Below are 12,590 nucleotides of genomic sequence, written 5' to 3' on the forward strand. Positions count from 1 at the left end.
CACCAGAGGAGCTGTCTGTGATTGTGCCAGAAACTGAGAATTCCCGCACGCCCCCAGGGTTCAGAGTGAGCTGTAAGGCATTGGAACATGCCAACAAAATGCCTCCTCGCGAACCATCAGCCTCCTTGAAGATAAAATTGTCACAGAACCTGGAACCAATCGATTCGGCAACCAAATTACTATCAACCAAAGCAGTCTTGGTTTCCTGGAGGCACACAATATTGCAATTCAGCTGCCGAATAAAATTTGACACAGCTCTCCTCTTAGCCGGGCTACAAAGCCCTCTGACATTCCAGTTAAGGAGCGTAAAATCCATAGGAAACTGATGGAACTCGGGGAGGGCAAACTACGCCCCACAACACAACCACAAACCGCAACCAGGTACAAGCCATCTGAATCTGGACTCTGAATCGAACATCAGCAGCAAATTGACAGAATCCGATCCACACAATCGAACTAACTAGGGAACTAGCAAACATAGGAAACAAAATCAAACACAACACTACAAAGTGGCGGCACTCTCAGCCCAGAGAAGCGACCGCAGAAGACGCCGTCACCTCCGGCGAGATCTTCTTCTTCCCTGAAGGCGCAGCAGCAGAAGCAAGAGACTTGATTGCCGCGATGAAACCTGGTGGCAGCTCACTCTTGTAGATGTCCTAGTAACGCTGCAGTTCGGTCTCAGTTGGTGGCTTGTCATTGGTGCAAAAACCCTCTTTTCTGAGCAGAACAAGCCTTGTCTTCTCCATGGTTGGAAGCCCCAAGGTGGATTTGGCCACGAGCTGGCCGCTGCAGCGCTGTCCCGCAACACCACCACCATCCGATGCAAGATCATGGCTCGTGGCGCTTGGGGTGTTGAGGAGGGTGGCAGGAGCGGGCGTCGATGGTGATGGCGGAGGGAGGATTGGGGGCGGCGACCTCACTGTCATCGCAAGGAGGAACTGATCCACTCTGGCCTGAGAGTCTGGCCTCTCACATGGGGACGGAAGGGAATCTTGGGCTCCAGCATCAGAGACGCATTCCTGGGTTGAAGTGGCCAGACCCTCATGCGTCGGGCCAGTTTGCACCAGCCCATCATCCACGGTCAGAGGCTCCGTTGCCCCTTCGAGACCGCCAGCAGAAGCGGGGAGAGCAGGCGGCCCATCAGCAGGTAGCCCATCATCAGGAGGCGAAGCAGTTCCCTCCTTTGACTCCTGCTGACTTGACGGTAGGAAAGGATCTCCACTTGGCATCTTCACGCATATTCCATCTAGCTGCCCACTACCAGCCAAGTCCCTGTCTGGGTCAGAGAGGCAAGGCACGCCTCCTCCCAGGGCGCCCATTGGTGCAGGCTCACTTGCGAGGAAGAGGAACTCCTGCAGAGGGGCAACCTCGGATTGCAGCGATCCAGAGGGCAAGATTGTGGCTGTCGGTGCCAAAGTTTGATCCATCAGCAGTGGCCCGCAGTCGGATCCCACAAATGGGTCGACACTCGGAGCGGGAGCGCCCGTTAGGTCAGTGTTGACGAGCGGGGCAGCTGCCGGCACCAAAGCTCCACCCTCCGTGTGTCTCCTTCCACCTCCACCACCACCATCGTGGCGGCCCATGGACGGGCCGATGCTGCGTGGGTCGTAGAGGCACCACTGGCCCCCCATTGTTGCACCGCTCCCACGAGAACCGCCACCGCCAGCCGCGCCGCCATTGCTGCCTCCGGCGCCACCATCGTCAGGGTCCCGATTTCTTGGGAAGTTGAGCCGTGATAGAGCCGATGGCCTAGGAGGTGGCGGAGGGAAGTCGCCATCCTCGTAAGCGTAGTACCACCGATAGCCTCATCTCGCGGGCCATGCCGGGGACATGGACACCTCCGATGGCATGCCGCTGATGTCGCTGTGGTCGCTGTAGTTGCTCTGTGGGCTCGATGCCGGCGGGTTGGAGAAGTCGATGACATGGTCGAGATGCAGCAGAATAGGCGAGCCAACAAGCTTACTTGGCCCCAGCGCTCTGGTGTCTCGTCCAACAGGCCGAGCTCCGGCCAGTGCATGTCCGACGAGCCTCTCTCCCTTGGCTCCTCCAGTTGCAGAATGCCACGAGTACGCAGGAGCGCAACATTGCTCATCCACACCCAAAGCCTCAGGCATCCTGTCTCCTCCTCTAATCTAGCCTCATGGTCGATGCTGTCTATGATCGAAGATGGATCGAACAGCTTGGCGACACTCTCGATGTTCCAAGCATGCTCCGGCACCCCCTCCAGCACCACCCGGACCTTGTAGAGGAGAGAGGCCCGGGAAGCACGACGGAACCGAGTCCATGGCGCCAGCATGAAAGAGACCCTGCCAATCCGAAGAGCACCTTGCCTCCGAACAGCTTCATCGCGGACACGAGCCTCGTCGAAGACGAGGAGGTACTCGCCTGTGGCCCGCAGCGAGACCTTCAGCGCGTCCTCCTGGATGTGGAAGGCCCCGGCCATGGCCCTGTGGACCGATCGGAGCTGCAATGCAGGGGAGAAGCCAACCACCGTGGCTACTACCCTGCACCTGTTGAGCCTGCGCTCCGCCTCGGCCAAGGCGGCCGTCCGAGGCGCAGAAGCGACCACCAAGCCCCGCCGGATGCTCACATCCGCCGCCGGGGCCTCCATTGCGCGAGGGGGGGTCCGGAATGATCCTGACGGCAGAAGGAGGCGGCAGTCCGGGAGGCGGTGGTGGAAGCACGTGAGACGAGCGAGCTGGTCGAGGCGCAGGGGTTGCTGTGACCGGCTTCGGAGGAGGACACCACCTAGCCTTGTGGCCCACCTCGCCGCACAACAGACACCGGGGAAGATTTCTGCAGCCGGCGATGCGATGCCCCGGCTCGAAACACTTGAAGCACTTGCCACACCCTCTTTTCAGAAGTAGCTCACGGAACTGGGAAGGCTTGTGGTGTCGGGGGCGCACAGGGCGAGGATTTGGAGGAGGCCGTCTCCCCCGGCTCACCAGCTGCCAGCCATCGGCACCAATGCGAGATGGTGGGGGAGGCGGGGCAGTAATGGCGGGGCGAATCCGCGGACAGGGGGGCCCAACAGCCGGCGCGAGTCCCGCACCCACCGGCATTGAAGGCGTTGCTGGGGATAGCAACGCGTCCCGAAAAGAGGCAAGGGCACCCATCTGAGGCTCAGATGGAGGGGGAAGGGGGGAAGGGGGTGGGAGGCTGAGCGAGCCGGAGGAGGGGCCGGGGGCGGCCATGGCCGGCGCCGCCCGTCGTCGCCGAGGAGGTGACCCGCTAGCGCTAGGAGGAGACGACCCGCTTGCTCTTGCCCAAACCAAAGACTATGTACCGCGCCTTCCACGGGGCCCCTCCGCTGCTCGGCCTCCTCTACCGGAACCAGGTCTGCGACGGGGACCCGGCCCCTCGTTTCGCCCCCACCACCTCGCTGCCTGACTTCCCCCACCCGGCCTCCGACCGCTGCCCTGCGCGCCCCCTTGACTGCCGCCACGGCTGCGTCCTCCTCCACATGTCCCACGATTCGGATGTGGATCTCCTCGTCTGGGACCCCGTCACTGGAGACCGCCGCTTGGTGCCCGATCCAGACGTCGACTGGATGGTCTACACCGCCGCCGTGCTCTGCGCTGCCGCTGGCTGCGACCACCTCGACTGCCACAGTGGGCCCTTCTGCATGGTCTTCCTGGCCACCGATGACCGTCAGGAGGTCGTCAAGGCAACCGTGTACTCGTCGGCGACAGGCGCGTGAAGCCCGCCGGTCTCTCTTGACGATAGCTGTGAATGCTATGCCCGGCACAAGCGAGACACAACTGCAGAAATGATGTTCTTCTCCTCCTACATACCCTATGTCCAGCCCAGGCGAGTGGCTGCTATTGGTGATGCAGTTTACTTCACAATTTCGCGGTCCAGTGCCATCGCCAAGTATGATTGGGGCGAGAATCGCCTGTCTGTGATTGACCCGCCACCACCAGATACAGAAGTGTACGGCGGTTTTGTCTCCCTCATGGTTATGGAGGACAATTTGCTGGGGCTCGCTGGTGTTGAGGATTCCACTTCCAGTCTGCATATCTGGTCAAGGACAGTGAAGGGAGCTGCAAAATGGGTACAATGCATGGTCATTGACCTGGAGAAAGCCATGCCCATGGCCAATCCCCGCGAAGGTCATGGAGCATATGTGGTTGGTTTCGCAGAGGGTGTCGGTGTCATCTTCGTCAGAACAGATGCTGGCTTCACTATCGGAAAACAGGCATACGCCAACGGCCAAACCTATGCCTACGGCTGCCGTCGGCCTAGTTTGAGATATGCCGACAGCCCAGTCCTGGCCGTCGGCTTACACTGGCCGTCGGGTTACATGGATCTATGCCGACGGCCGCCGTCGGCACAGAACGATCGTCGACCTAGCCGCAGACATGCCGACAGCAGCCGTCGGCATAAACCAGTCGTCGGTATAACTGTGGGCCCGGCGACCCCGCCCGTGACTAGCGGCTAACGCCGTCAAACCTATGCCGACGGTCGGGACGGGCGGCCGTCGGCATATCTCCGCATGCCACGTCACCGATCCGCGGCGTAGGTATGCCGACGGCAGCCGTCGCCATATCTACCACGTCACCGATCCGCGGCACGGCGCCCACCAGAACTCTGCCGTATCTATGCCGACGGCTTTGCCGTCGGCATAGCTATTTTTTTACATACTTTTTTTTGCATATGTTTTAATGCTTTTTTTACATACATTTTTTTGCATATGTTTTTATGCTTTTTAAAAAATATGTGTTCATGCTTTTTTATGTATTATATGAATATATATATGTAGTTTGTAATTTTTTCCATAGATTATGAATATATATATATATATAGATAGTTTGTATTTTTTTTCGTGCACATTAATAATATGCTGTCATGTTCTTTTGAATATAGGTCCTTAAATTTTATTAAAATAAAAAACAGCTATGCGATAGAAGTTGAGTGGCGGTTGCAAACTCCCGGCACCCGTCTCCGGAGTGTGACCCCCTCACGTCCGCGGTGTGCCCCCCTCACGGACGGCGCCGCCGCCAGCATCTCGAGGGCGGAAACAACCGCATCGGGTCTATACGGAGGGGACGTTGCTCTCAAGTGTTTCTATGGGATGACCTACCACAACCGGGTGGTGTTGTGGCATGTTCAAAGAGGCGGCACGCATCTCCGGGGCGTGGCCCCCATAACGCACGACGCCGTCGGCACCTGGAGGGGGGAAACGGACGCATCGGGTCTACATGGAGGGGATGTAGCTGTCGGTTTGGCCCGGATGTTGCTCCCAGGTGTCCCTCTGAGCTGACTTGACACAACCGGGAGGAGAGGTCCACTGTTCAAAGCCCGTCCGTGAAAAGTCAAAGGGCTAGATCTCGTGGTCAACCGCTCCAGGGAAGGCGGGACGGGGACCCTGAGGGGGTAGCAATGCCACCGGAGCGTCGCACTGGCCCCTCATACATGCGAGGTGGTGTGGTGGCATGTCCGAAGAGGTGGCACACGTCTCCGGGGTTTGCCCCCCTCCACCGCGGGCACCTAGAGTGGGGAAACAGACGCGTCGGGTCTACACGGAGGGGATCTTGCTATGGGTCTGGCCCAGATGTTGCTCCAAAATGTTCCTATGGGCTGACCTAACACAACCGGGCGGGGAGGTCCGTTGGTCAAAGCCCGTCCGTGCAAAGTCAAAGGGCTAGATCCCGTGGTCAAACACTACAGGTTTAGGCGGGACGGGGGCCCTGGGGGTAGCAATGCCACCGGAGCGTCGCACCGGGCCCTCATACATGCGGGGTGGTGTGGTGGCATGTCCGAAGAGGCGTCACGCGTCTCCGGGGCGTGCCCCCCCCTCACGGACGGCGATGACACGGTAGTAGATGTTCTGCGGTAACGATGCGGCGTGAATATTATTAAATACTCGGAGCACGATAAAATCCTGAGTTTTTTTGCACGACGTGGGCACATGTGCTATAGGAACAATGGTATTTTTTCATAATTTTTGGTGATGGAGAAGTATCAGAAAAATTCCCTCTACGCGGATTGCCCTTCGCGCGTCTACGGCTGTGGCCGCCGGCCTCCGGGGGCTAGCATGCCGCCAAGTCTTGCGTAGGCGGCCCCTCACAAGTCTGGAAGTGTTGTGACGGTTGCAAACGCCCGGCACGCGTGTCCGGGGTGTGCCCCCCTCACGGACGGCGCCGCCGCCGGCACCTGGAGGGGGGAAACGGACGCGCCGGGTCTACACGGAGGGGATCTTGCTATGGGTCTGGCCCGGTTGTTGCTCCAAAGTGTTCCTATGGGCTGACCTAACACAACCGGGCGGGGAGGTCCGCTGGTAAAAGCCCGTCCGTGCAAAGTCAAAGGGCTAGAATCCGTGGTCAAACGCTACAAGGTTAGGCGGGACGGGGGCCCTGGGGGGGGGGTAGCAATGCCACCAGAGCATCGCACCGGGCCCTCATACATGCGGGGTGGTGTGGTGGCATGTCAGAAGAGGCGGCACACGTCTCCGGGGCGTGGCCCCCCCTCACGGACGGCGATGACACGGTAGTAGACGTTCTGCGGCAACGATGCGGCGTGAATATTATTAAATACTCGGAGCGCGATAAAATCATGCGTTTTTTTGCACGACGTAGGCACATGTGCTATAGGAACGATGGTATTTTTTCATAATTTTTGGTGATGGAGAAGTATCCGAAAAATTCCCTCTACGCGGATTGCCCTTCGCACGTCTACGGCTGTGGCCGGCAGCCTCCGGGGGCTAGCATGCCGCCAAATCTTGCGTAGGCGGCCTCTCACAAGTTTGGAAGTGTTGTGGCGGTTGCAAATGCCCGGCACGTGTGTCCGGGGTGTGCCCCCCTCACGGACGGCGCCGCCGCCGGCACCTGGAGGGGGGAAACGGACGCGCCGGGTCTACACGGAGGGGATCTTGCTGTGGGTCTGGCCCGGTTGTTGCTCCAAAGTGTTCCTATGGGTTGACCTAACACAACCGGGCGGGGAGGTCCGCTGGTCAAAGCCCGTCCGTGCAAAGTCAAAGGGCTAGATCCCGTGGTCAAACGCTACAGGGTTAGGCGGGACGGGGGCCCTCGGCGGGCAGCAATGCCACCGGAGCGTCGCACCGGGCCCTCATACATGCGGAGTGGTGTGGTGGCATGTCCGAAGAGGCGACACGCATCTCCGGGGCGTGGCCCTCCCTCACGGACGGCGATGACACGGTAGTAGACGTTCTGCGGTAACGATGCGGCGTGAATATTATTAAATACTTGGAGCGCGATAAAATCATGAGTTTTTTTGCACGACGTGGGCACATGTGCTATAGGAACGATGGTATTTTTTCATAATTTTTGGTGATGGAGAAGTATCCGAAAAATTCCCTCTACGATGATTGCCCTTCGCGCGTCTACGGCTGTCGCCGGCGGCCTCCGGGGGCTAGCATGCCGCCAAATCTTGCGTAGGCTGCCTCTCACAAGTCTGGAAGTGTTGTGGCGGTTGCAAACGCCCGGCACGCGTGTCCGGGGTGTGCCCCCCTCACGGACGGCGCCGCCGCCGACACCTGGAGGGGGGAGACGGACGCGCCGGGTCTACATGGAGGGGATCTTGCTGTGGGTCTGGACCGGTTGTTGCTCCAAAGTGTTCCTATGGGCTAACCTAACACAACCGGGCGGGGAGGTCCGCTGGTCAAAGCCCGTCCGTGCAAAGTCAAAGGGCTAGATCACGTGGTCAAACGCTATAGGCTTAGGCGGGACGGGGGCCCTGGGGGGGGGGCGTAGCAATGCCACAGGAGCGTCGCACCGGGCCCTCATACATGCGGGGTGGTGTGGTGGAATGTCCGAAGAGGCGGCACACGTCTCAGGGGCGTGGCCCCCCCTCACGGACAACGATGACACGATAGTAGACGTTCTGCGGTAACGATGCGGCGTGAATATTATTAAATACTCGGAGCGTGATAAAATCATGAGTTTTTTTGCACGACGTGGGCACATGTGCTATAATAACAATGGTATTTTTCATAATTTTTGGTGATGGAGAAGTATCCGAAAAATTCCCTCTACGCGGATTGCCCTTCGTGCGTCTACGACTGTGGCCGGCGGCCTCCGGGGGCTAGCATGCCGCCAAATCTTGCGTAGGCGGCCTCTCACAAGTCTGGAAGTGTTGTGGCGGTTGCAAACGCCCGGCACGCGTCTCCGGGGTGTGCCCCCCCTCACGGACGGCGCCGCCGCCGGCACCTGGAGGGGGGAACGGACGCGTCGGGTCTACACGAAGGGGATCTTGCTGTGGGTCTGGCCCGGTTGTTGCTCCAAAGTGTTGCTATGGGCTGACCTAACACAACCGGGCGGGGAGGTCCGCTGGTCAAAGCCCGTCCGTGCAAAGTCAAAGGGGTCAAACGCTACAGGGTTAGGCGGGACGGGGGCCCTGGGGGGTAGCAATGCCACCGGAGCGTCGCACTGGGCCCTCATACATGCGGGGTGGTGTGGTGGCATGTCCGAAGAGGCGGCACGCGTCTCCGGGGCGTGGCCCCCCCTCACGGACGGCGATGACACGGTAGTAGACGTTCTGCAGTAACGATGCGGCGTGAATATTATTAAATACTCGGAGCATGCTAAAATCATGAGTTTTTTTGCACGACATGGGCACATGTGCTATAGGAACGATGATATTTTTTCATAATTTTTGGTGATGAAGAAGTATCCGAAAAATTCCCTCTACGCGGATTGCCCTTCGCGCGTCTACGGCTGTGGCCGGCGGCCTCCGGGGGCTAGCATGCCGCCAAATCTTGCGTAGGCGGCCTCTCACAAGTCTGGAAGTGTTGTGGCGGTTGCAAACACCAGGCACGCATGTCCGGGGTGTGCCCCCCCTCACGGACGGCGCCGCTGCCGGCACCTGGAGGGGGGAAACGGACGCGCCGGGTCTACACAGAGGGGATCTTGCTGTGGGTCTGGCCCGGTTGTTGCTCCAAAGTGTTCCTATGGGCTGACCTAACACAACCGGGTGGGGAGGTCCGCTAGTCAAAGCCCATCCGTGCAAAGTCAAAGGGCTAGATCCCGTGGTCAAACGCTACAGGGTTAGGCGGGACGGGGGCCCTCGGCGGGTAGCAATGCCACCGGAGCGTCGCACCGGGCCCTCATACATGCGGGGTGGTGTGGTGGCATGTCCTAAGAGGTGGCACGCGCCTCCGGGGCGTGGCCCCTCCTCACGGACGACGATGACACAGTAGTAGACGTTCTATGGTAATGATGCGGCGTGAATATTATTAAATACTCGCAGCGCGATAAAATCATGAGTTTTTTTGCATGACATGGGCACATGTGCTAAAGGAACGATTGTATTTTTTCATAATTTTCGGTGATGGAGAAGTATCTGAAAAATTCCCTCTACGCGGATTGCCCTTCGCGCGTCTACGGCTGTGGCCGGCGGCCTCCGGGGGCTAGCATGCCGCCAAATCTTGCGTAGGCGGCCTCTCACAAGTCTGGAAGTGTTGTGGCGGTTGCAAACGCCCGGCACGCGTGTCCGGGGTGTGCCCCCCTCACGGATGGCACCGCCGCCGGCACCTGGAGGGGGGAGACGGACGCGCCGGGTCTACACGGAGGGGATCTTGCTGTGGGTCTGGCCCGGTTGTTGCTCCAAAGTGTTCCTATGGGCTAACCTAACACAACCGGGCGGGGAGGTCCGCTGGTCAAAGCCCGTCCGTGCAAAGTCAAAGGGCTAGATCCCGTGGTCAAACGCTATAGGCTTAGGCGGGACGGGGGCCCTGGGGGGGGGGGCGTAGCAATGCCACAGGAGCGTCGCACCGGGCCCTCATACATGCGGGGTGGTGTGGTGGCATGTCCGAAGAGGCGGCACACATCTCCGGGGCGTGGCCCCCCCTCACGGACAACGATGACACGGTAGTAGACGTTCTGCGGTAACGATGCGGCGTGAATATTATTAAATACTCGGAGCGTGATAAAATCATGAGTTTTTTTGCACGACGTGGGCACATGTGCTATAATAACAATGGTATTTTTCATAATTTTTGGTGATGGAGAAGTATCCGAAAAATTCCCTCTACGCGGATTGCCCTTCGTGCGTCTACGACTGTGGCCGGCGGCCTCCGGGGGCTAGCATGCCGCCAAATCTTGCGTAGGCGGCCTCTCACAAGTCTAGAAGTGTTGTGGCGGTTGCAAACGCCCGGCACGCGTGTCCGGGGTGTGCCCCCCCTCACGGACGGCGCCGCCGCAGGCACCTGGAGGGGGGAACGGACGCGTCGGGTCTACACGAAGGGGATCTTGCTGTGGGTCTGGCCCGGTTGTTGCTCCAAAGTGTTCCTATGGGCTGACCTAACACAACCGGGCGGGGAGGTCCGCTGGTCAAAGCCCGTCCGTGCAAAGTCAAAGGGGTCAAATGCTACAGGGTTAGGCGGGACGGGGGCCCTGGGGGGTAGCAATGCCACCGGAGCGTCGCACTGGGCCCTCATACATGCGGGGTGGTGTGGTGGCATGTCCGAAGAGGCGGCACGCGTCTCCGGGGCATGGCCCCCCCTCATGGATGGCGATGACACGGTAGTAGACGTTCTGGAGTAACGATGCGGCGTGAATATTATTAAATACTCGGAGCGTGCTAAAATCATGAGTTTTTTTTGCACGACGTGGGCACATGTGCTATAGGAACGATGGTATTTTTTCATAATTTTTGGTAATGAAGAAGTATCCGAAAAATTCCCTCTACGCGGATTGCCCTTCGCGCGTCTACGGCTGTGGCCGGCGGCCTCCGGGGGCTAGCATGCCGCCAAATCTTGCGTAGGCGGCCTCTCACAAGTCTGGAAGTGTTGTGGCGGTTGCAAACGCCCGGCACGCATGTCCGGGGTGTGCCCCCCCTCACGGACGGCGCCGCTGCCGGCACTTGGAGGGGGGAAACGGACGCGCCGGGTCTACACGGAGGGGATCTTGCTATGGGTCTGGCCCGGTTGTTGCTCCAAAGTGTTCCTATGGGCTGACCTAACACAACTGGGTGGGGAGGTCCGCTAGTCAAAGCCCGTCCGTGCAAAGTCAAAGGGCTAGATCCCGTGGTCAAACGCTACAGGGTTAGGCGGGACGGGGGCCCTGGGGGGTAGCAATGCAACCGGAGCGTCGCACCGGGCCCTCATACATGCGGGGTGGTGTGGTGGCATGTCCTAAGAGGTGGCACGCGCCTCCGGGGCGTGGCCCCTCCTCACGGACGGCGATGACACAGTAGTAGACGTTCTGTGGTAATGATGCGGCATGAATATTATTAAATACTCGCAGCACGATAAAATCATGAGTTTTTTTGCATGACGTGGGCACATGTGCTAAAGGAACGATTGTATTTTTTCATAATATTTGGTGATGGAGAAGTATCCGAAAAATTCCCTCTACGCGGATTGCCCTTCGCGCGTCTACGGCTGTGGCCGGCGGCCTCCGGGGGCTAGCATGCCGCCAAATCTTGCGTAGGCGGCCTCTCACAAGTCTGAAGTGTTGTGGCGGTTGCAAACGCCCGGCACGCGTGTCCGGGTTGTGCCCCCACTCACGGACGGCGCCGCCGCCGGCACCTGGAGGGGGGAAATGGACGCGCCGGGTCTACACGGAGGGGATCTTTCTGTGGGTCTGGCCCGGTTGTTGCTCCAAAGTGTTCCTATAGGCTGACCTAACACAACCGGGCGGGGAGGTCCGCTGGTCAAAGCCCGTCCGTGCAAAGTCAAAGGGCTAGATCCCATGGTCAAACGCTACAGGGTTAGGCGGGACGGGGGCCCTGGGGGGGTAGCAATGCCACAGGAGCGTCGCACCGGGCCCTCATACATGCAGGGTGGTGTGGTGGCATGTCCAAAGAGACGGCACGCGTCTCCGGGGAGTGGCCCCCCCTCACGGACAGCGATGACACGGTACTAGACGGATCAGGCACTCGCATAGTTACCGGATCAGGTACTCGGTAACGGTACCCCTCGGTCAGTTGCTCTCCTATGTATCACCTTTCACGAGACCATAGAAAATATTTATATCATAAAGAAATGTTGCCCCCCTCAATTTAGAAATATTTTAACACAATGTACATTTTTTGTTAGTACAATTTAGCAAATAATTATATCATAAAGAAATGTTGCTGACCATAGAAAAAATCTGGTTCAGAAAAAAATATATGTGATATTTTAGAAAATTGTTGTACAATATAAAAAAAAGGATCATGTAATTAAAAATAATGTTTCAAACCATTAAAGAAAATGTATGGTACATTTTAAATAATGTTCATGCATGTAAAAAATATGTATACCATGTATCATTTTTAATATAATTATATACCATGTATCATTCAAAAAAAGTTCAAGAACGTGTATTTGAAAAAAAAAGAAATATACCTATGCCTACGGCTTAGCGTCGGCATACATGCCAGGTGGCATGATTAATATATGCCGACGGCTAAGCTGTCAGCATAGGTCGCCTTATCCATCCCCGGACGCGCCCCGTCCAGTCGTTTCCCGACCCCAGCTCGTCCCCGACCCCGATCCGCCGCCGCCGCATTCGGCCCCGCCGCCTGCCGCCGCCCACTCCACCCCTGCCTCCCCCATCACCGTCTCCACCCGCCGTCGCCCCTGCCATCCCCGCCGCCGTCTCCACCTGCCGTCTCCCCGCCGTCCCCGTCGTCTCCACCCCTGCCTC

At 58.5% G+C, this 12,590-nt stretch overlaps 1 protein-coding gene across 1 annotated transcript in view; it reads left to right on the plus strand.

The window, feature by feature from the left end:
• The first annotated feature begins 3,769 nt into the window (after positions 1 to 3,769).
• LOC119315587 overlaps positions 3,770 to 12,590 on the plus strand; it is a 17,621-nt gene continuing 8,800 nt past the window's right edge. Inside the window, exons 1-2 of the mRNA XM_037590148.1 lie at positions 3,770 to 4,172; positions 5,510 to 5,516. Of these exons, the coding sequence (XP_037446045.1) occupies positions 3,770 to 4,172; positions 5,510 to 5,516 (410 nt within the window). The remainder of the gene's footprint in view (positions 4,173 to 5,509; positions 5,517 to 12,590) is intronic.

This window comes from Triticum dicoccoides, chromosome 6A (assembly GCF_002162155.2).
Source record: "Triticum dicoccoides isolate Atlit2015 ecotype Zavitan chromosome 6A, WEW_v2.0, whole genome shotgun sequence".
Lineage (NCBI taxonomy): Eukaryota > Viridiplantae > Streptophyta > Magnoliopsida > Poales > Poaceae > Triticum > Triticum dicoccoides.